At 33.3% G+C, this 24639-nt stretch overlaps 2 protein-coding genes across 2 annotated transcripts; both read right to left on the reverse strand.

Annotated features, from left to right (window-relative positions):
- Positions 1–1160: 1160 nt before the first annotated feature.
- On the reverse strand, positions 1161–2811 carry LOC118061108 (F-box/kelch-repeat protein At3g23880). The gene has a single exon (XM_035074507.2). It carries the CDS (start codon positions 2804–2806, stop codon positions 1385–1387), a length of 1422 nt encoding a protein of 473 aa, XP_034930398.1. The 5' UTR covers positions 2807–2811; the 3' UTR covers positions 1161–1384.
- Positions 2812–8698: 5887 nt separating this feature from the next.
- LOC118061107 (protein ABCI12, chloroplastic) lies at positions 8699–13185 on the reverse strand. Its single transcript, XM_035074506.2, has 8 exons — positions 12974–13185; positions 12507–12623; positions 11724–11960; positions 11252–11416; positions 11010–11085; positions 10432–10496; positions 9638–9813; positions 8699–9022 (listed from the first exon to the last, which is right to left on the reverse strand). The coding sequence occupies exons 2-7, from the start codon at positions 12573–12575 to the stop codon at positions 9661–9663; spliced, it is 765 nt and encodes a 254-aa protein (XP_034930397.1). The 5' UTR covers positions 12576–12623; positions 12974–13185; the 3' UTR covers positions 8699–9022; positions 9638–9660.
- Positions 13186–24639: the final 11454 nt, after the last annotated feature.

Below are 24639 nucleotides of genomic sequence, written 5' to 3' on the forward strand. Positions count from 1 at the left end.
TGTGATTTCAGGTCGCTCCTGTAGGAATCCTCCACGATCGGACGCCTCTGTGTCTCCCGTATGCTCAACTTCGGCGATGAATCCCTCCGGGGCTTCATTCCTTGTTATATATCACGAAAAACCCAGTACTTCCTTTCAATTGTACTACACGGAGTCACCATATGTAGTAGTACTTGATGTGGATCTTTTAATTGAATTATCATACAATTTGTACTCCCTGATCCAGCCCCATTGTACTGCTATGGATCAGCAAATGGGCATAATATTGTTGTAGGAAGGCTAATGAAGTATGATTAGCACAAAAACCAAGAAAGCAGTACATCTGTACGTCGCGTGTATATCATGGAAGGAATCGTTCAAGAGTATTGGAGTTTGGAAGAAAATTCGCCCTGTGAAGCTAAAAACTTTGTTGATTTCTTACCATTAAGAAAAGCTAAAAACTCATCTTTCATATTGAAAAATAAACTGCTTAAGAGTACTATAACATAATGAAAATGAAGATTTTATTTTTCCTTCAAGTGCCAAAAAGAGCATATCTTTCTTTTTCTTCAAGTTTCAAAGTTCATGTGTTTCAACATATATAGCTATTAGTTCTTATCTTTGACTTTAAAAAATAGAGAGATACAATTGAGTGTTTTTGCAATGATCATTGACTGCATGTCTGCGGTGTGATAAAATTATACTGGAGAGCTCAGGACGTCCATATTTTATTTCGATTCAACACAAATTAACATGTTCATGGCCACATAAGGTCATCTATTTATGATATCAACATGCAGCTTTATCATTCTCATTAAAGAGAGAGAGAGAGAGAGAGGCATTATAGCATCTTAGAATTATGAAATCTTTATTTGCATAGAAGCGTATAGAAAGATTGAATCCAGCTCACCGAAAAATTGCATCCAGCCAGCCAACTTTGAATAAAAGCAGAGAGAGAGAGAGAGAGATTGAATTTGACTTTGAAAAAAGGCCAAGAGAGAAAAGCAAAACAGTATATATTAATTGTTTGTGCCCTCTAGCAAGATTTATACGAGTTTTATTTAATTTGTTGAAGAAGTTCAGTTCCTGTGGGAATGAAATCCATCACTTTTTTTTGTAGTTTACTTAACAATTGAGTAAACAAAACCTAGAAAAGATAAAGATAGCTGCATAGAAAAATAGAATCAGAAAAAAATAAAATTCATTAAGAAAAGAGAAGCTTGTCATAACTCTAGCACCCCTTATTCTATATACAATAGCAAGAGATTCTTTACAGGATCATGATTTTCTTTGTCAAATAAAACACAATGTTCATCAAATTGAAAAGACAGCAACCAACTAGATGCATAGCAAAAAGGTTTGAACCCACCACTGTTGTTTCTCATTATGCTTGTTGTCTAAAACATTAGACCTGACCATCAACAACGGGTGAAACCAGGCTTTGAATGTAAACATCTGCTTCTATACAAGAACTAGCACCATTCATCACAGGGTACCTGAAAGTACCATGTTTGGGATTGTAAATCACTAAAACTGACTTGTACTCCAACAGAACCTCACCTCCAACATCAATGCACAGAGGCACTGAATAATGAAACCACAAAGGATCCAAGTATGGTATGCTAAACAGCTTAGTCCAGGAATCTCTAACTCCAAACTCCTTCAAAACCCAGACATCTGCACGAACCCCTTGATAGTTACACATCACACAGAGCCAGCCTTGTAAGACCCCCAACACTCTCTCATAATCAACCGCCCCATAATCAGGTTGCACAACCTCCTCGAACATCTCTTGGGCTAAATCAAAAGCAACAATAGACCACGCTGACCCTATACTCCCTTCAGGCATAACCGGCCAACAAAGCTTCCCATCAACATGTTTTCCTGAAACATCATACGGAAGACCAAGCCCAAAATCCTCAAGCCTCCTCCAACACTCACCCTTCAATGCACAAACCTTAATTCTTGTCACATATCTACTACCTCCATACACACTCTTAGTCAGAAAACAAAACATAGCCAGCACCTTATAGTCATCTATTTGACTATCATAGCCGAACCCAAAAACAGTATAACTCCCTAATTTCTTTGCAAATCCCAAACCAGGCAATCTGTTAAAAACCCTTGTAGATGGGTTCCATAAGACCACAAAATCCTGCTTAATGCCCAAACACAGTAGCCCATCACAGGACCCAACAACCCAATCATAACGATAGGTATCCCTCAATAGATAGTAATCAAGCACAACAGCATCAGTCACTGGGTTATTATAAACAGAGTAAAGTGAGCAGCTTTTGAGCCTAAACAGTGGCTCGCTGGAGGAAATAACGATTTCTGGAGAGAAATCAGGGCCGTTTCTTGATAAATTCTTGACCCTTTCGAGATGGGTTTTGATGAATTGGGGATTTGAAATCAGGGATTTGAATGATTTGGAAACGCACCTGAATTTGATTAGGGATTTGGCTGGCAACCGAGATAGGATTTCAATGATGAGTTCGTGAGGGAGGTTTGGCAGTGGAGGTGGTGTTTTCTTGGTTCTTTTTTTATTGGTTTGTGGTGGCGAGAGGTTGTGATCGTTGTTTTGCTGTTTTTGAGATGGCCCAGGTGATGTTGAAGAAGAAGATGAGGACGAAGAAGGGATTGACATTGGCGGGTCTTTAAGAGTTGGATCTGTGACTCGCGAGTTCTTGAAGTTGGTTGGGAATGGGTGAGTTGCCTCGCTTTCTCTGTTTTCAGACTCCATTTCTGGGATTCTCTTCCCTGTTTGGTTTTGGTGTGTAAATACGTTTGGGGGATGGATTTTATGATGTTTCGTACGGTTTGTCATTGCGTGAGGAGTGATTTTTAAAGTACTTTTCAAAATATTTTTCGTAAATTGATGATTTTTATTTAATTTTCCATGGTTTTGATATTCTTATAGTATTTTGTTCAACATAAACTTCCTTTTTCCATCGTAATAAAAAGAAGGCTTTCTGCATCTATGGATAAATTGATGAATAATGTTAGAACAAGGTAAATATTCACCCAGTTTGGTTTACTAATGGGATATCATGCTACGTTATAAAATCTCATTTTTACATAATCAAGAAAGATTTTAACTATAAACTAAAAAGTTGATATGTATATTCAATAAAATAAATTAAAAATTTTATATGATAATAAATAATAATAAATATATTGATTACAACAAGAAAAAAATTGAGTAGAAAAACTAAAATAAAAATATATATTAAGATATTTGATTTCATACTAAGAGAAGCTATTCAATTGTTTTTTTTTTTTTGTTAGAACATAAATAATGTAAACTCTATTAAAAAAAAAAAAGAATTTCTAGTATGATTCTTTCTTTCTTGCTAGTATATATTTTTCAACAACAAAAATATCTTTTTTTAGTTGTGGGTTTTTAATTTGATAAAAAAAAAAGAGAGAGAGTTAGAATAAATGTAGATATTTTTTTTTTCATTCTATATTAATACGCACATTATTATCAAATTTTCTTTTATTGTATTAATACATAATTATTCATAAAACAATTGATAACATCATTATAAAAAAAAATTCAATCTTCTTCGAAACAACAACGTTTTTTTTATTAGGATCACCTTTTTTCTAATAAAAAGAATGATAATTAAAATAAAGAATTTGTTAAGAAATTAAGCTATTTTGAAATAAGTAAAAATACATTTATTTGTTGAATCTAAATTGCATTAATGTATCTTTTGATTATTTTAGTGGAAAATGTATTTCTTAATTGAAATCACTATCTAAAAAAACAATTTTTATAATTGAATTAATTTGGGTTAATCAATTACAAATGCATGAGAAAATACGAGGTTTTACATATAATATTATTAGAAAAATCTCAACAAGAAAATTTTAACAACACCTTGAAAGATCATTAAACGAGTTCATAATTAACCCTAATTAACCCCCGAACAAAACCCTTAATCAATTACGATATTTTTTTTATGGTTTTTCAAGGTATTGTTATAATCATCTTATCAAAATCTTTTTAATTTGAACTGGATGTAATCTAGATGTATCGCCGGTGACCCATTATTTCTTTCCTTTTTTTTCTTCCTTTTTCTTTTTTTCTTCCATGCCATCTTATCTTCTTCTTCTTTTCTTAACATTGAATTTTAAATCCTATCTTCTAGCCATTATACCTTTATAAAATTGGTAGGGACACCGAACCCGAAATATTATTTATGCATGTGTATGATTATAGACGATGGAGGATAGCCCAAACAATTGAAAGATTGAGATTTAACTTATGTTTTTGGGTTTAATTTATATGAACTTTTAGTTGAGGTTTATTAATTTGACTTTATTTGTTGGGTTCAATTTAATTATTGTTGGGTATTTTATTTAATGGGCCATAAGCTCAATCGCTTGTTTTGGTTAGGGTTTTAGTATTTATACCCTACTTTTCTAAATGTTAAGCTGTTTTTGATGATTAATGAAAATATTACAGACTTTGCTTTCTTCTTTCTCTAAAGCTTCTTTCTTTTCTTGCTTTAATTCTTATTATTTATTGTCCTATATCAAATTTGGTATCAGAGCCAGGGTTTTAATTGTTCTTACAATTAAACGATCCATATGTCTATGCTAAACCCTAGATCCGGTTTGATCTAAACAAAAAATATTCATTGTTTACTGTTAAAAAAAAAAACTATTGTTCTGATTACAAAAAAAAAAAAAAAAGGGGAAACATTGTTCATCTTCTCCACCAACAAATAGCCGCCCAATCAACACAATACATCTAGAAAACGTCGATTATAGCGTGCATCAACGCTAGTCACACCAAGACCCAAGACAACAAATTCTCCTATAGAAGGCCACTCCCCACACCACCAACAAATTACACCAAATCATCTTCAACGGCGCCTCTACAGGACCACAACAGACTTGCGGCTTTAGTAGTCAAACCAGCGGCACAAACCACCAGCCACGACCACCTACAAACATATCACTGCCAGTACTGACTAGTGGTTTCTCCCAGCAAAGGCAGCGCCTCAGCCAGTGTTATTCTCTTCAGCTGCCACCGTCCACAACTTCATTGCCCTTAACCATTAGCAACAGACAGAGCAGTAGAACCGGCCAGCGACAACCACCACCTTTAACATACTACATTTGTCTTTGTTTTCAACAGTCATGCCCCACCGCAAACAACATCAATCGAAAAATCACAGAAGACAAGGGGAAATCAGCAAAGCAATTGCAACACATAAGAAGAAATTTGAGGTGAAATTAATTAACCTTACAACGTCAACTCTTTAGATTCATGTCAAACGCAACGTCAGCACCCCAAAGCCACACCATGCCAATCAGCCACACCATTGGATGCCATTTCAGCAGGCATTGCCATGTCATCGCCTATTGCCATGTCAGCTGACACATAATATGAGAACCATCCGTGATCAATTCCACAGTTTAAATCTTGGTTGATAAATTACTCTACTTTTCAGTTTGTTTATTTTACCTCTTTGGTATTGTACTTGGTATTCAAAATTATCATTAATATTACTTTTGTGCCAAAAAAAAGAGAAAAAATCATAAAAAAAATCTCACCTAGTATTTTTAATTGTTAATTTTTGTTCATCGACCTCTTTCATCAATGATAGCTAATATCTTCTTCTATTTGATAATTATGAGTTCTTGCTTGTGACATCATGTTTGATTAATCATTTACACTTAAGAATCTAGTATTACATGATTACAATTTCATTAGTGTAATTTGTTTTTTTATTAATCTCCACATTTAAGAAGAAGAAAAAAATAAAAAAAAAAATAGTATTATTTTTTTGTATTGTGATTTTACATGCAAAAACCATTTATGATCTCAATTCTATTTATAAGTTAGTATTGCATGCATTTGTGTCATGATCATCTAGTGTCCAAGCTTAAGTTTACACTTACTGTAGACTTAACTTTTAGTAATCCTCTTACGAACATTTAAAGAAAACTGCAAACTAAGGTGATTAGCATGTTTAAAAGAATTGAGCCCCAATAGTTTTTTCAAATAAGACACGCAAAGTCCAATAAATATCACAAGAATAATTATTATGGACAAGTTCACTCTGAGCGCCACCAATATGACTATCATTTAGGTTACTCTAAACACGATGACTTTGATGAGCGAGTCTTAAGTCCTAACAAAATAGAAGCCCTTATTTTTTACGGTCATCATGACCCTTGGATATTTGATATGTGGATTCGTGATATGGATAGATTCTTTGAGTGGCATAACTTGTCTGATAATAGAAAAGTTAGATTTGCTAAGATGAAACTCATTGGTAAAGCTAAAATTTATTAGAGAGATGTTGAGGATTGTTTAGAGATAAGAGGTAAACCTCCTATAACTGATTGAATCAAAATAAAACAAAAACTTTAGGAGAAGTACTTACCCTAGTTTTATAGAAATAAGCTCTTAGACCAATAAAACAATCTAATATAAGGGAATAAGTCTATCAATGAGTATATAACGCAGTTTAATGATTACATGATTAGATATGCCATAAGAGAGAATAAAGCCATGACTTTGCATAGATTTTATAGAGGCTTAAATGATGATCTTATAAGAAAAGGTGTATTTCAAGGTGTATCTACCCTTAACCAAGCTTATACCTTAGCTCAAGACTACAAGTTGGTCACGAAGAATCAGTAGATGAATCATTAAGGCTCTTATAGTATCCCCTACTAGGTCCCAATTCAAAAGTAGATTCTTTGTTAGGTGCTCCACCCCACAGACCTAATCCTAGTGGCGCCCAACTATATAAGAAAGAAAAGGACAAGCGAGTTGTCAATGAAGTGTCTAAGGTGAGTTCAAAGGTTAAGTGTACTAATTGTCTAGGTTTTGGTCATATCTCTTTAGATTGCACATCTAAAACCTTAGTCATCCAAAAATATAAGGATATAGTAAAGAGGAATATTGTAATGTTGAAGTGTATGAGTCTAATCTTGAGGATTTTAGTGACCTAGATGATGAGGATGTGCAAGAAGAGAGACTTAACACAATGAGTCCACGTGAGCTTGAGACTGAGGTTAAGAAAGAGTTTGATGTGTCTGCTTTAATTGTAAAGGAAATTTTAGGGAACTCTTCAGTGGAGTCGCCAATAGAGATAAGTATGGTCATAAAAGAGTCTCATGATATTAGTCCTCCTAAACTACCTGATTCCTCATCCCACATGCTTAGTGTCTAGCACATCATAAGTTTAGAGCAACATGTTGAGTTTCCTAACCCCTTACCTCATGCATATGATGAGGAAGATGAAGATAATCCTAGTTTACTTGATTGTGTTCATACCATATCTACTTAGGTTTCAAACAATGTTTGTCTCATTCCACACCCTCAATCATTTAGTATTCATACTTATAAACCTAAAAAGCTTATAGAACACCTTCCCATATCTCCTCACAATAAGATGTTTAAGTCAGCTGATTCATTACCATGTAGAGTTCATAATTTGCATGTTGAGATCATGAAATAAATTCAAGCAAGTAATGAACAATATAAATTTCGAGTTGATTTCCTTAAGTATCATGATGTACTTAATGTTGGAGATTATTTCATGATACAGATTAGACCTAAATGATGTCCTTTGAAAATCGATCATAAATTGCAAGTAAGTAGTGTTAGACCATTCAAAGTGTTTCAAATGATTGAATTAAATAATTATGTCATTAAATTGCCATTAAACTTTGATATTATTAGCTCTACTTTTGACATGAAGGACCTTGTTATATATAAAACACAACAACCTATTCCTGATGCTCCTTTTGAAACCCTTGCCTCATTATCCATATCTTTGGCACAAAAGGAACATATTAATACTACTTTGAATACACAAATTGTTTTTACTAGGGATTGTGAACTTTAGCAAATCCCAGTATATGGATTCGACGACCAGATTCAAACTATACTTGGATTATCAAAGAGACATCACAACAATTTGATCTTTATCTTTGAGAGAGTTATCGGAGTCGCCTTGACCTATACTCGACAGGGTCAAGTTCTTCCAACCTTTGGAGAATTGGTGGGGACACCAAACTAGAAATATTATTTATGCATGCATATGATCATAGACAATGGAGGATAGTCCAAACAATTAAGAGATTGGACTTTAACTTATGTTTTTTGATTTAATTTATATGAACTTTTAATTGAGATTTATTAATTTAGCTTTATTTGTTGAGTTTGATTTTATTATTGTTGGGTATTTTGATTTAGTGGGCCATAAGCCCAATCACTTGTTTTAGTATGTATATCCTACTTTTCTAAATGTTAAGTACTTTTTATAATTAATAAAAATATTACAAATTTTATATATCTTCAATCCCTTTTCTATGTTTTTTAGTTTTTTTTTTTTTAATTTTTTTTTCTTACTTTAATTCTTATTATTTATTTTCCTGCCTACAAAATTTTAGCTTTTGACTTTTGTGAGAGACATTCATTTTGAAACATGGTGGTAGCTGTTATGTGTACTTTTAGAAACGTAGTAGAGCTCAAACCGTCATTCAACCTTTTATCATTCTGATAAAATTTTAACGAGACAGTTATTTTGCAAAAAAAAAAATCCATATAAAAGGGGGTGAAGTGACAGTTACCCTGCTTATCTAGACGCCAGTGGTTTTCGTGCGCAGAATGCAAGGGAGCACTGTTCCCTCTCAACTCTCAAGACGCATAAGAGATAGGTCCCTCTCGTTTCTCAAAAGGAAATTATTAGAGAGATCTTACAGCTTATTTATTCCTAAATTTGCCATAAAAAAGCACCATTGGAATAATATACAAAATAGCACAACATGAGACACAAGGGCCAGATGTTGTCTCTAAGAATCCAACGTATCAAAATCGTAGTTTTATTTGAGAAAACTACAGATTTAATCCTGGAAGCATGAGGAATATCAATCACCTGGCTAAACTATCATTCAGACAACAGCTACATCCAATTGTCTCTAAGAATCCAAAGTATCAAAGTCCCACTTGCTAAGTGAATGATTTTGTACACATCGATGGCATCAACGACCAAGCAAGCCCAGTTACCTGCAAGCAAGTCACTCATGTGATGCAAATATCTAGAAAATAAAACAGCGAGGATTCTATCTGTGGCAATTTATATGGTTACTTGAAGGCATTCTATTATAGTGCCTTAAAATTTCGAACTATTAATACTTTTGTTGATTGTATCGTCATGTTTTATCTTCTTTCTCAATAAATTAACTAATTACCGGTAATCATACTAGTTACTAATATTACAGTACAATTACAACGCAAAAAGCACGGTGTTGCCTTCAAAAAAGAAGATAAATATTAATTCACTTCACAATAAGTACGTGATCATGAAAAGTTATGTAAGGTTCACCTAATGCTGTGTAAAAATGATCTTATCTTTTCGTAATTTAGCTAAATCTTCACAGTTATGATAGTTTGAACAATTCAGTATAATTTTAATATAAAAAAAAAGGTTCTTTGTCACCGTAGAGAAGAAGAAAAAATGTTATACCGTTTTTAAGTGCTTGCACTTGTCGAGTCATAAACTTGAACTTATTATTTCATAAACTTGAAGGCACAATAATTATAAATGTCTTAAAGTAAGCATGACAAGCAGCTTCTATTTGGAAGTCCAGTAGATATTTTTAGTACGAGGAGAGAACTTACCATGGCAATGGTGGAACATGAAATCAGACCAAGTAATAGTCAGACAGGAGAGCAGCACCTACAACACCAATCAAGCATAGCAGAGAAACAAAATCTGCCATCCCAATCGATGAGTCTGATAAGAAATAGATTTTATGGGAGTTGCTGTCACCTCTAAAACCCCGGACAATCATTGCCTGTAAGATGCCACAACATCTGGAATATTAAAAGCAGAAGTCTTTGGATGGCAAGATTTTCCAAGCTACTTGTAACTGGATTTAGGTCTAATGCATATTGTCCACAATGTCACGAAGGAGAACACATATCAGAAAACCATAATTACATTCAATAATTTAATATACAAGACCAAGAAGAAATTATACATCGATACAAGAATGACTTGGGAAGATGCGCATATATCAGGATCTGCACTAATCATGGGGGTGTAGATTCTCAAAACTGTTTCCAAAATCAAAAATTACAATCAACCGTTTTTATTAAACATATATAAGTGTAATGCTGAAATGCAAAAGTGAATAATTAATCCAGTTGTGCCTTTACCCAGTTATTTTATATTTTTAGAGGAAGAAAATATATAGAAAATCCTACTGCATAATTTCAAGCAAGAGTTTATTTTTCAAATGAGATCACAGATTATTTTTCTCAAGCTATTCTGGTCAAATTTGTTACATATAACCAGCTCCCTGACTATCAAAGAACAGCCTTCGGTGTAGGTTGAAAAGTCACCGATACAGTAGATCACAAGCACTAAAACTGATGATAAATTGTGAGGAAGAGTGGGTTCAGATGTAAACCTGCGATATCTGCTCTGCATGGCTAAAAATATTCTTGAAGATCCGACGTATATAGGAAGCGAAAACTGAAAAGTTAAACACCAAATTAGAAACTAAAACAGAACATACATAGAAGATAGTCTATCATCCCTTTCATCAGAACAATATCCGGCGTATTCCTAGTTCTTTAAAACATGGAACTTATTATCCCTGTAAAACCTCAAATTATAATTTTTTTAGAGCAGACACTGAACTCATGATATTGTATACTCTTTATCCCAGTAAAACCATGAATTCTTTATAAAAGTGTATGCTGTGTAATAAATAAAAATATTGCTTGCAATGCATAACAATAAATGTAAAGGAAGATGGCTGGAAGGTTCCATTAGACTAGCAATGAAACTCTGAGAGTCTCCATTGAGAGCTTAAGAAAATGTTAACACAATCCAAAAAAGATAAAGAAATACCAACAGACATTTTCTGGGTATTCGCCATCCAAATAATTTCCAGAAGAATCCCAACTCCCACCGACCATGCAACATCCCCTGTCCCTCCCAAAAACAAGAGAAAGGGAGAAGAGATTGTAGCTGTTTACTTACTATCTATCGTCTCGATAATCGTCAATTGCTTCCATTTTATCCTGCGAGATACAATCCCCAGTGAAACATTTCGGACCTGTACACCATAACTTTTCAATTAAGTTTAAAAAAAAAAAACATTTATTAATGCTATACTGAGAGGAATCAAATGGACAAAAAAAAACATGTAATGCTATACTAAGAGAAATCAAATGGGTAAAAAAACACGCAATTCAATTTAATGGAAAAAATCAGACTCTCACCTCATCAAAGACTAGATTGATGAACCTCAATGATAGTAAGAGGGTAAGAGTTATTTCAGCCACCGGAACACCAATGTATCTTAAGGGAAGCATAAACCACCGCATAGCAAACGCTAGTTGTTCAGGGGTTGTGGTTGCCAGGCAAAGGCTTGCACTTTGGAAGACCTTTTAGGGAAAAACAGACAAAAAACAGATACAATTTGTTCTTGGACATATGTAGTTGGGTACAGAAATGAATATTACTAGTCTAATCAGAGAAAAATAAAAATAGAAACTTTATGAATTTTGAATAAAAAAATCAACTTTTTTGTTCTCTGAAGCAACCCCAGCAAACAATGTGCAAGAGTGTTTCACGTGTGTGCAAGTAAAATCTCCCCATAAATATGCACAACGCAGATATGAAAGAATTAATTATCACAGACACACTATAATAAAGAGAGAGAAAGAATGTTGAGAACGAAAAGCAACTTACAGTGAAGGTTAAGCATGCAGCTGTGCTTGCTACTGACAAGCCCTTCCTTGTAAACTGTAAAGGCCCTAGCTTCATGATTAAATACGAATAGCCGCTCAAAGACATTGGAAGATTAGGCAAGCCTGTGATGGCAGGTGGTGGCGTTCTCATCTGGACAAGTGGAGGCACACCATCTGATCCTAAACCCAATGTAATAAATAGGATTCCAGAAAGCAATGACACTCTTCCCAATTGATCCTACAAGGATTGCTGCAAATTCAGCATGGAGAACAACCACGACAGCATATTGCTTATTATTCAAATGTAACAACATACCACATTATTTAACACCAAAAAACAAAACAAAACATAAAAAGTCATAAAATATTAAAGAGACATTTAGAACAATCCCTACAAAGAACATCCTTCTTCCAGTCAATTTGAGCAGAAATCCTTTTTTATTTAAAAAAGAATCGATATTTAGCAATATTAACAAGGGAATTTAATGACAAGCATATCTTTTGCATCACCGTCTTGAAGTTGTAACTCAGAAAACTAAACTCAGATCTAAGCAACCTAAACATGTATCGCAGCCATTCTATTTTAGACATACCAACACAAAGTCCCTGAATTACCAAAAATTCTTTTGCATTTTCTTTCTTTTTAACTAATAACAAAGTAATCTAACCAAATTATTAAAAAGCATTCCAAAAGCTCTCGTAGAATCCTACAAGGAGGCCCCCAACATTTTCTACGCATAAGGAAGTCTTTGCATGTTACAAGTCAGAGAATTTGATTACTTACCATCCACACATGCCTTGGGAGAACCAATACAGACAAAAGAGCGATGTAAACTACCAATCCGAAACGCATCACGATATGCGATCGTGCTGGTAAAACAACTAGAGCCAGAAGCCATATCTGCATAACCAATACACATGTTTCGAATTTACAACAAACATAAACATTACTTTCTCAAAACTCCATATAAAAGAAAACGAAAAACTCCCATCATTTACAACTCAGCATCACAAAATATTCAAGTCCTATCATACAATTAACTTCCACTGCTGATTTAATCAAAACCCAGCAAAATGGAAGTAACCCACATATCAAAACAATCAAGAAAAAACGAAACTACCCATATATCAGCAAGCCCAGATCTTATTCAATAAAAGAAAAATTGCAAGAAACACAAATGAAAAAAAAAAAAAAAAACAAGAAGCCCAGAACAAAGAATTAGCATTTAAAAATCCAAACTTTTTGTTTACCAATTTGATTCTGGGGTCCACAGAATGTAAAAACGTGGTTGGTGAAGAAATGAATTGGCCAATGGGACTAGCAGTGGCACCGGAAATCAACTTGAATATCTTATCGCCAGATAAAGCTCCGATGGGTAACGGCTGACCCAGTTGTTGGTATCGCCAGAATTGTCCAGTGAAGCACTGACTTTGAACCTTGTCAGCTTCAAAGTTTGATGGGCATTTTTAAAAGTACTTTTAGGGTAAACTTTGTGCAAGAAACGGAGAAATTAGGGTTTTTGAACTGGCTCTTGCAGACAGCGCAGGGAAAGTGACCGTTTGGATAGTAACAGTGCGTGCAGTTCATCGGCGTATTTTTTTTAAGGGATTTTTTTGTGGTACGGTTCCTTAGTGCAGTTTTGTTATGTTCTAAAATGGCGGGAATTATCCCTTTTATTATTATTATTTATTAGACAGCAAAAACACAAGGATGAACCCGACAATATCAATAAAATGTGTGCTTGATTTTTTATTTTTTTTTGCATATAAAATATATTTAGGTGTTGCAAATATAGTTTTTTTTTTTTAAAAAAAAAACTGCAACTCAAGTTCTAACCTTTATTGGGTAAAAAAAATTAATTTCATTTTAATTAAACTATAAAAATAATTAACAATAATATATGGACAAAAAAATAACAATCATGATAACTTAAAAAAAAATTCTAAAGAAAAACCACAACAAAATAAATTAATTTTCAGCTAATTAAATATAAAATGATAAAATAAGATAAAAAAACTAAAAATATCAATCTGATTAACTACCATCATGGTAAGGCTAAAGAAAATGGATATAATTAATAAAAATTATAATTGTCTGATTGACTACCATCTTGATAAGGTTAATATAGTAGTTGATGCTTTGAGTAGAAAGGGAAAAATAGTATTGAATGATATGGAGGTAAATGAATAAGGAAGTATGGTGGAATTGAAAAGGATGAGCTTACAACTAAGTATAGGGCTTGAGGGATCATTGTTAACTTGGTTAAAAATTCAATCTATACTTCAAGATAAGGTCTTAGTGGGTCAACAAACTGATGAGAAAGTAAGGGAGATCAAAGAGAGGATAAACCACGGTATAGAGACATCATTCCAAGTGTTATTTGATGGGTTAATAGTTATGGGTAGACGAATTTATTTACTTGAGGATAAAACTTTGAAAGATGAAGTATTAAGAGAAGCTCATGAATCTCGATTTGCTACTCATCCTGGAAGCATGAAGATGTATAGGGACTCAAAGGAATATTACTGGTGGCCAAATATAAAAAGAAAAATAGCTGAATTTGTGTCGAATTGTGGGATTTGACAGCAAGTAAAGATAGAACACTAGAGACCTGCAGGGAAATTACAATCATTATCGATCCCGAAATGGAAATGGGAGGATATTTCTATGGATTTTATGACGGGATTACCTAGGGGGAAGAAAGGTAATGATGCTATATGGGTGGTTGTGGATTAATTAACAAAATTTGCTTTGTTTTTTCCTATGAAGACAGCTGATTCTGTAGATAAGCAAGTGAAATTGTATATAAATGAAGTAATTAGACTTAATGGGGTGTCAATATCGATTGTATCAGATCAAGACCCAAGGTTCACATTAAGATTATGGCCTAGTTTACAATAGGAAATAAGGACAAAGATGAATCTAAGCACAACATTTCATCATCAACCGAATGGTCAATCTGAAAGGACCATTCAAACTCTTGATGATCTCTTAAGGTCCTGTGTGTGTGGTGGAGTTTGGTGGGAACTGGGAAGATCTCTTGCCATTGGTGGAGTTTATTTATAATAATAGTCATCAAACTGCTATTGCTATGGCTTCATATAAAGCACTGTATGGGAGGAAATGGCATACCCTAATTTGTTGAGACGAAGTAGGGGAAAGGAAGCTTTTGGGACCTGAAATGGTATAGCTAACAATTAATAAGGTGAGGATAATCAGAAAAAAGGATGAAGGAAGCATATGATAGATAGAAAAGTTACGCAGATTACTAGAGAAGGCCTCTAGAATTCCAAGTTAGAGATAAGATGTTTTTGAAGGTGGCACCTTAGAAAGACATTATTTGATCTAGAGTGAAAAGGAAACTAGCCCCAAGATATATTGGCCCTTTTTGATATTTTGGAAAGAATTAGGTCAGTTGCCTATCGATTGGAGTTGCCTACTGATTAGTACTTAAAAGTGCATATTTATCAAGGTTTTATATCATCATTTTGCACTTAAAGTATCAATAACTCCTTAACTAAAGCATGTTTTATAATAACAAGTCTAATACTATAAAATTCCTTAATATATGGTAAATGTTCATCTTAAATGCAGGCCTATTATATAAATCAAAGAATTGATTGATGAGTTCAAGTATGGAAATTGAAAGGACAAAGAGAGGGTGAAGCTTAGAAAAGAGATGTTGGTGCAGTCCAAATTGGAACACTGTTTGGTAATTGGCTCATATCTCAAGTTCTAGATGTCAAAATGATCTCAAAGTTTTACACAAATTCAGTAAGACATAGGCCTACAACTTTCATGTTTTCATCCAGATCTAAGAAGGTCGTTTGCAAGTTCAAATTATAGCAACAACGGAGAAGTCCGAATCTGTCCTCCAGCCCGAACACTATTCAGTGTTTGGCCCATAGCTGGAGTTATAGAAGTCCAAATCACCTCTATTTTTTTGTTCTGGAAAGCTGAGTCAATTTCCTATAACTTTCATGTTTTTAAGTGGATCCAGTTTTGATGTTAGCATTTTCGTTTTATTCAGACAAGAAGATAAGAATTTTCACAAAGTCAAAAGTTGGCCACCCACTCAACAATTAGTCATCAAATCAATAATTCCGAATTTTGGCCTATAAAAGGAGGCATTTGCATTGCATTTAGGGGCTTGGTTGTTCAGATCAAGTTCATGCTCTTTATTTTCTCTCTTTATATTTTTTTTGTAATTTTTAAGTTTTGCTTTCATTAATATCTTGTTTATGTTTTTCATTTCCTTTCCTTTCCATAGTTAACTTGTATCTTATTTATGTTCTTGTTTTGTTTATTTATGTTTCTCTTCTTCATTATGTTTAGCTAAGTTTATTATGTCAAGGTGAAAAGGTTACACTAATGGTGTAAGAATAAGTATAGTATAAACTCAACATGGACCTTAATGTTTAATATTAACATGTCTTATCTTTTTATCTTACTGATTCTTAATACCTTGCTTGTTAAATGATTAATCTAGATTTGTGTTGTATAACACTTGGTACAACAAATGTTTGGCACTCTCATATCACAACCGTATGGTATTACCTACACCTGGGCTATGAAAGGAACTTGATTTGTTGTTAACATCATGAATTCCTGACAATATTTAAAAGTTTGATGTTATGTAAATAAGATAATTAATATGATCATGTTAATAATTTATAATGAGCTATTAATGACAAATCATCCCATTGGAACCTCCTCCGTGTGTGGCTTCCAAATTGAGTAATAAGAGTTTATACTATACTTGTTCGAAATACCATTGGTGGATCCTTTAACCTTGACATTTGTTTTTATCATTGTTTAATCCTTACATTAATCTTTCATCTCAAAGTTCTCATTAATTTCTTCATCTTGTTCTTTTCTTTTTTTTCTTTTTTATTATTATTTACATTCTGTTTATATTATATAATATATCTCTTTGATCTTTTCATAAATTCATTATATAGGCTAGAAACCTATGACCCGATCTTTTAGATCATTCTCAGGTATAACAACGTCATGTACTGAGTATTATTATTACTATTACTATTACTATTACTATTACTATTGTTGTTATTATTGTTGTCTTATTATTTATAATTTATACAATTAACCTTTCTATGGTTTAACCCCGGTCTTGCCAGGTTATTTATTACTTCAACACTCCTGCACTTAGGAGAAGACATCAATCTTTTGGTCGTGTCAAGTTTTTGGCGCCGTTGTCGGGGAGGTAAATTCTTGTACAAATTATAGTATTTATTTTGTTTTCTCTTTTCACTTTTCTTGTATCTAACTTTATTTTTTTGTTTTGTTTCTTTTCTTTTCTTTTCTTCTTCCTTTTATTCTCTTTCTACACGTGCATGAGTGTTTGGTCACGTACATTAATTGGTAGACTTTGTACGGTATCCTCATCATTTTCAGAAAATATGACCGAAGAAGATAACCAGTCACTTCGTAATGAGAATAACCGTGTTAGGACACTTAGAGACCACATGAATCCCACAAGAACAAGTGCACCCTCATGCATAGTTTTCCCTCCTGATGCATCCCATTTTAATTTTAAGATAGACATTATTCAACTTTTACCTTCTTTTCATGGCTTAGATCTAGAAAATCCATACTTGCATTTGAGAGAATTTGAAGAAGTTTGTAACACCTATAATGACTTAAATTGTAGCATGAATACCATTAGATTAAAGCTTTTTCCTTTTTCATTAAAAGATAAAGCTAAAACATGGCTACAAAATCTTAGATCAGGATCCGTTCGTGCTTGGGATGAAATGCAACAATAATTTTTAAAGAAGTTTTTTCCATCTCATAGAACCAACTCTTTCGAAAGACAAATCACCACTTTCACTCAAAAACCAGGTGAAACATTTTACCAATGCTGGGATAGGTATCGAGACTTGCTTAATACTTGCCCTCATCATGGTTTTGAAACATGGAGATTGGTTTCATAATTTTATGAAGGATTAACACCTAAAGATAGGCAAATGGTTAAATTGATGTGCAATGGAACTTTTAAAGATAAAGACCCTAATGAAGCAATGGAGTACCTAGACTTGCTAGCTGAAAATGCACAAAATTGGGACACTACGGGCACTTATGAAGCACGAAGTAAAACCCAACCTCGTACATCTAGTGGAGGTATGTATAAACCATAGGGAAGATCATAACCTCCAAGCCAAGTTTGCATCTTTAGCTAGAAAAGTCAAGGCACTAGAATTGAAAAAAAGTAGTCAATTAAAATCTATTCAAGACATTGTGTGTCAAATCTGTGAAACAAATGAACATGCAACCAATGACTGTCCAACTTTGCCTTCTTTCAAGGAATGCCTTCATGAACAAGCCCATGCTTTAAATAGTTTCCAAAAGCCCAACCATAACCCATACTCACAAACATATAACCCTGGTTGGAGAAATCACCTAAATTTTAGTTAGAAGAGTGATAACAACAATGCACAAACTTCACAACCGCCGTTTCAAGCACACCATAATTTCCAAAATTCTTATGGATATGCACCTCCTTATGCTCCACCTCCTAGAAGAAATCTTGAGGAAACATTGCATGCATTCATTGAAAAGCAAGAGGCAATCAACACTCAACTTGCTCAAGGCATGACAGATTTTAAGGATGCTCTTTCAAAGTTAACATCTGCTCTCAGTTTTCAAGAGAAAGGTAAGTTTCCATCTCAACCACAACAAAATCCAAAGGGGAAATACAATGCAAATGCAAGTAGTTCCAGAAGCCAACACATGGATCAAGTCAAATCAGTCATCACTCTTCGCAGTGGTAAGGTTATTGAAAAACCCACTCTTGAACCTTGTGAGAAAGATGATGAGTCAATCTCTGAGGGTAAGGAAGGGGTTGAATTTGAAAATTGTGACGAAAAGACTGATTCTCCGCCAGCACTTCCATTTCCTCATACCATGACTAAACAAAGGAAAGTCAATCACAATTCTGAAATCCTTGAAATTTTCAAACAGGTAAGGATCAATATACCTTTGTTGGATGCTATTAAACAAGTACTTTCCTATGCTAAATTTTTGAAAGATCTATGCACTGTGAAGAGAAAACTGGATGTGAAAAAGAAAGCATTTTTAGCCGAACAAGTAAGTGCTATTCTTTATAACAATAATGCTTTGAAATATAAAGACCCTGGTTGTCCTACCATTTCTTGCTTTATTGGAGAACATAAAATTGAAAGAGCTTTACTTGATTTTGGAGCTAGTGTGAATTTACTTCCATATTCGGTTTTTCAGAGTCTCAATCTAGGTGAGTTAAAACCAACTTCTCTAACTCTTTTACTTGTTGATAGATTTGTAAAAGTGCCTAGAGGAATAATTGAAGATGTGTTAGTACAAGTCGATAAATTCATTTATCCTGTGGATTTTATTGTCTTGGACACGCAACCTGTTGAAGCATGTAATTCATTTCCTGTTATTTTAGGACGTCTGTTTCTTGCAACTTATAATGCATTGATTAATTGTAAGAATGGACTCATAAAGTTATCTTTTGGAAACATGACATTGGAGATGAATATTTTCAACATTTGCAAGCAACTTGGAGATGATAATGATTTACAAGAAGTAGATCATATTGAAGAATTAGTTCATGATCAACTTGAATCTACTTTGAATAAAATTGAGTTGGATGAATCTGAAAATTTGCAAATGATTTATTCTCAGGAAGAAATCACGGATGAAAAAGAAACCAAAAATATTGATGACGATCTTTCATCAAGAGTGACAATAGATTTGACATTTGACATCCCACCAATCGATGATTACTCTCCTAACAAATCCTTACTTTCTCTTAGTTCAATGCCTTGGTTTGCTAAAAATATCAATTTTCTTGCTTCAGGAGATTTGCCAGCTCACTAGAGTACTGAAGACAAAGGAAAGTTTTTGAACGAAGTAAAGAACTTTTTATTTGGACGACCCTAACTTATTCAAATATTGTCCTGAACAAAAATTTCAAAGATGCATTTTTGACAATGAGGTAAGTAGTGTCATTAAACTTTGTCATTCTGAAGCATGTGGGAGTCAATTCTCATCAAGAAAGACGACTGCAAAAATCTTACAAAATGAATTTTATTGGCCCACCATGTTCAAGGACACGTATGCATTCTGCAAAACTTGTGAAAATTGTCAAAAAGTTGATACTGGTCAAAAAGTTTTACTTTATAATTCTCAACTCCATTTATTTCCTGAAAAAATAAGATCACGATGGAGTGGTCCATTTATTTTGAAACATGTGAATCTTTATGGGGCCCTTGATATTGAGAATTCAAAGAATGACAATGTTTTGAAGGTAAATGGACATCGTTTGAAAGTTTACTTTAATGAGTTTCCTAGTGAAAATGAATCCATTAGTTTGAATGATCTTGTAGATAAAGGTTGATTATTTTGTTTTTCTCACATTTTTTTGTGTGTTCCTTTTTTATGTGACTTTTGTTTTGCTAGTTTATCTCACCCCGGTCAAATGGAGGATAACGGTACTCCGTGACTTTTAAGTCGATTCTTTCAGTTTCCAATGATAACTGATATCTGTGTATATATTTGTGCAATTCTTTTCTCTTTCTCTTTTCTTTGAATCTCTCATCCAATTCTCATTTGAAAATGGACACCACTCTTGAAAAATTGAAAAAATATTTTCCCGCTCCGCATCAGAATGCGATTACAAAAATTTACCGTGCTAGATGTGCAAGATTGAGGTTGTTAATGAATCATGGAATTCCTGAAGATATTCGTTGGTTGATTGAAGCAAAGGTTCGATTATCAGGTGAGTCCTCCAATTCTTTCATTTCACACATGCCTGGAACAGGTAAAAGCACTTTTGCAAAGAAGCGTCGTGCAAAACGACTAAAAGTCTGTCATAGATGTGCCAAATGGACTTGTAATGCGACATGTCGTTCTTTAGGGATGATATTTGTAAATCATGAAGATAAAATACAATTCATTAAGGATGGCTTGAGTAAGGGGTCTTTAGATAATCTTCTATTGACTCTTGAGACACACCCTAGTGGAGATGTGCATCATGCAATTTATGATTTATGGCCCTAATTCCATAAAAAACATGCTCGACTTAGTCTTGGGAATCTGACTAAAAAAGACCCTGTAGCCAGTTTTTAAGAAAACTGGATGGGAAGCCTATCCCCAACCCATTGAGGGCGTTTAAGCCGTTCTTGGACGTAAAACCAAGGAAAGATGTGAGCCACAATCACAACTACCTGTACATACACATGCTTTTTCAAAATAAATAAATAAATAATAAAGAGAGAGAGAGAGAGAGAGTGTAAGACTACGAATGGCCTACATATAGGTGATGTGATTGCATTTTCAATTTCTCATCTATAAATATTTGCGTCTTTTGGTTTTATTATTGTGTTTTGTTGTTTCTTATATTTGTTTAAATGTGTTTCAGGTTTGTAAGTGTTTGTTATTTCAGGTGATGTCTTCTATACTCTATCTTTCTACCTTAAGACATTGAGGACAATGTCTCATTTTGGTTGGGGGGGGGGAAGGGTAATAGTTGATATTTTAAAAAAAAAATCTGTGTTTTCTATTTCATAAACTATTTGCAAAACTGTTGTTACTAGGATAGCAGAGTAAAAGGAGTTCTTTTGTTAAAGTAACTCTTGAGACGCATCTTAGTAAACATTCTTAACAGGGTCTATCAGAATACTTCTTGAAATATTTAGGTTTACAAATTCTCGTATTGGTAGCACTTGATTCTGCTCATATGCTCATTTAACAAGTATTTTTAAATCTTCATTTTCACACACACACTTTAACACATGATTGTGGGTTGCATATTAAATTATTACATTATTTATGTTCTTTTGTTAAAGGTAACAACTAAGGGAAAGGTATAGTACATAATTTGCAAAAAACAAAAAACAAAAAAAAATAATGATAATAAAAAGGTAGATAATTTTGGTTTTGTAGCCTCCCTAACCTAAACAATTAAGCCCGAAGGGGTGTTTTAACACTTAATACCCTAAAGTCAACTGACTTGGGAGCTATTGGCCCAACGCTTGTTACATGGGTTGAGGAGAAAAGCTTAAGGGAATCAAACATTGCACTATCTACGTATCAGTATCTGCAACCCGAGTTGCTAAGCTCATAGGGGTGTCTCAACACTTAATGCCCCAAGACCAACTGGCCTGGGAGTCATTAGCCAAAAACTCGTTACATGGGTTAAAGATACATTGTGTTTCAAGTTGTATGTGTATATAAATAAATAAATAAATAAAAAGAAAAAATAATAATAATCCCAACCTAAGGAAGTTAGCCTTAAACATTATAACAAAAATTTGTTTTTCTTCCAAGTAACGCCTCATAACTATATGTTGATATTTTGAGCATAAAAGAAAGGTTTAGTAATATCTTGCTTAAGAGATATTGAGCAGATATATGAATTTAATGAGAGTTTGTTTATCTAGATAAATTAAAGGAAGTTGAATGATGAATGCCTTGCTTTATGGAATTTGCAAATTGTTTTTCTATTTTAACGCTTTGATTACTAGGGACTAGTAATAAGCTGGTTGGGGGGGTGTGATTAGTATTTAAAAGTACATATTTATCAAGGTTTTATATCATTATTTTGCACTTAAAGTATCAATAACTCCTTAACTAAAGCATGTTTTATAATAACAAGTCTAATATTATAAAATGCCTTAATATATGGTAAATGTTCATCTTAAATGCAGGCCTATTATATAAATCAAAGAATTGATTGATGAGTTCAAATATGGAAATTGAAAGGACAAAGGGAGGGTGAAGCTTAGAAAAGAGATGTTGGTGCAGTCCAAATTGGAACACTGTTTGGTAATTGAGTCATATCTCGAGTTCTAGATGTCAAAATAATCTCAAAATTTTACACAAATTCAGTAAGACATAGGCCTACAACTTTCATGTTTTCATCCAGATCTAAGAAGGCCGTTTGCAAGTCCAAATTATAGCAACAACGGAGAAGTCCGAATCTGTCCTGTAGCCCGAATACTGTTCAGTGTTTGGCCCATATCTGGAGTTCTAGAAGTCAAAATCACCTCCATTTTTTTTTCTAGAAAGCTGAGTCAATTTCTTACAACTTTCATGTTTTCAAGTGGACCCGGTTCTAATGCTAGCATTTTCGTTTTATTCAGACAAGAAGATAAGGATTTTCACAAAGTCAAAAGTTGGCCACCCACTCAACAATTAGTCATCAAATCAATAATTCCGAATTTTGGCCTATAAAAGGAGGCATTTGCCATGCATTTGGAGGCTTGGTTGTTTAGATCAAGTTTATGCTCTTTATTTTCTCTCTTTATATTTTTTTTGTAATTTTTAAGTTTTGCTTTCATTAATATCTTGTTTATGTTTTTCCTTTCCTTCCCTTTCCATAGTTAACTTGTATCTTATTTATGTTCTTGTTTTGTTTATTTATGTTTCTCTTCTTCATTATGTTTAGCTAAGTTTATTATGTCAAGGTGAAAAGGTTACACTAATGGTGTAAGAATAAATATAGTATAAACTCAACATGGACCTTAATGTTTAATATTAGCATGTCTTATCTTTTTATCTTACTGATTCTTAATACCTTGCTTGTTAAATGATTAATCTAGATTTGTGTTGTATAACACTTGGTACAACAAATGTTTGGCGCTCTCATATCCCAACCGTATGGTATTACCTACACCTGGGCTATGAAAGGAACTTGATTTGTTGTTAACATCATGAATTCCTGACAATATTTAAAAGTTTGGTGTTATGTAAATAAGATAATTAATATGATCATGTTAATAATTTATAATGAGCTATTAATGACAAATCATCCCATTGGAACCTCCTCCGTGTGTGGCTTCCAAATTGAGTAATAAGAGTTTATACTATACTTGTTTGAAATACCATTGGTGGATCCTTTAACCTTGACATTTGTTTTTATCATTGTTTAATCCTTACATTAATCTTTCATCTCAAAGTTCTCATTAATTTCTTCATCTTCTTCTTCTTCTTTATTATTATTATTATTATTATTATTATTATTTATATTCTGTTTATATTATATAATATATCTCTTTGATCTTTTTCATAAACTCAGTATATAGGCTGGAAACCTGTGACCCGATCTTTTATATCATTTTCAGGTATAACAACACCACGTACTGAGTACTATTACTATTACTATTACTATTATTATTATTGTTATTGTTGTTGTTATTATTTTTATTGTTGTTGTTGTCTTATTATTTATAATTTATACAATTAACCTCTCTATGGTTCGACCCCGGTCTTGCCGGGTTATTTATTACTTCGACACTCCTGCACTTGGGAGAAGACATCAATCTTTTGGTCGTGTCACCTACATATTTGGATAAGATTCACAATGTGTTTCATGTATCATTGTTGTGAAAGACCAAGATAGAACCCTCACGAGTATTGCCACAAGTTCCTATGGAGATTAAAGAGGATCTAACCATGGAAGCCAAACCCGTCAAGATCTTGGATCGAGATGAGAAAGTGTTGAGGAATAAAATAATCCCATTGGTGAGAGTATTGTGGAAAAGCTCTCGAATAGAAAAAGAAACATGGGAAAAAGAATCTGAGATGAAAGGGAAATATCCACATCTATTCTTCGATATGGGTATGTAACTTGAATTTCGAGGATAAAATTTTTATTAGGAGGGGAGAATGTAAACCCTGAGAAATAAATGTTTGTGTAAATTGTAAACTAAATAAATGGGAAATAAAGGTGAAGAAATTCATCTACATATTTAAATAAAAACAAGAATTCAAAAAATTTTTGGATATAAATTTTCGGATGAAATATTTCGAGATGTTATAAATTTAACTCAAAAATATTAAGGGTTAGATTAAATTAAAAAAAAATGAACTAAGCTAAAAAGTTGAAGGGTAGAATTATAAGAAATTGAAAAAG

This window comes from Populus alba, chromosome 8, assembly GCF_005239225.2.
Source record: "Populus alba chromosome 8, ASM523922v2, whole genome shotgun sequence".
NCBI classification, from domain to species: Eukaryota; Viridiplantae; Streptophyta; class Magnoliopsida; order Malpighiales; family Salicaceae; genus Populus; species Populus alba.

Bases quoted from the DNA above. Each gene is read 5' to 3' on its own strand.
- LOC118061108 (XM_035074507.2), bottom strand. From the start codon at position 2,806: ATGACAAACCGTACGAAACATCATAAAATCCATCCCCCAAACGTATTT.
- LOC118061107 (XM_035074506.2), bottom strand. From the start codon at position 12,575: ATGCGTTTCGGATTGGTAGTTTACATCGCTCTTTTGTCTGTATTGGTT. The intron at 11,961-12,506 runs GTAAGTAATCAA...CAATCCTTGTAG, and splicing joins TCCCAAGGCATGTGTGGATG to GATCAATTGGGAAGAGTGTC. The intron at 9,814-10,431 runs GTTTACATCTGA...GGCATCTTACAG, and splicing joins ATGCAGAGCAGATATCGCAG to GCAATGATTGTCCGGGGTTT.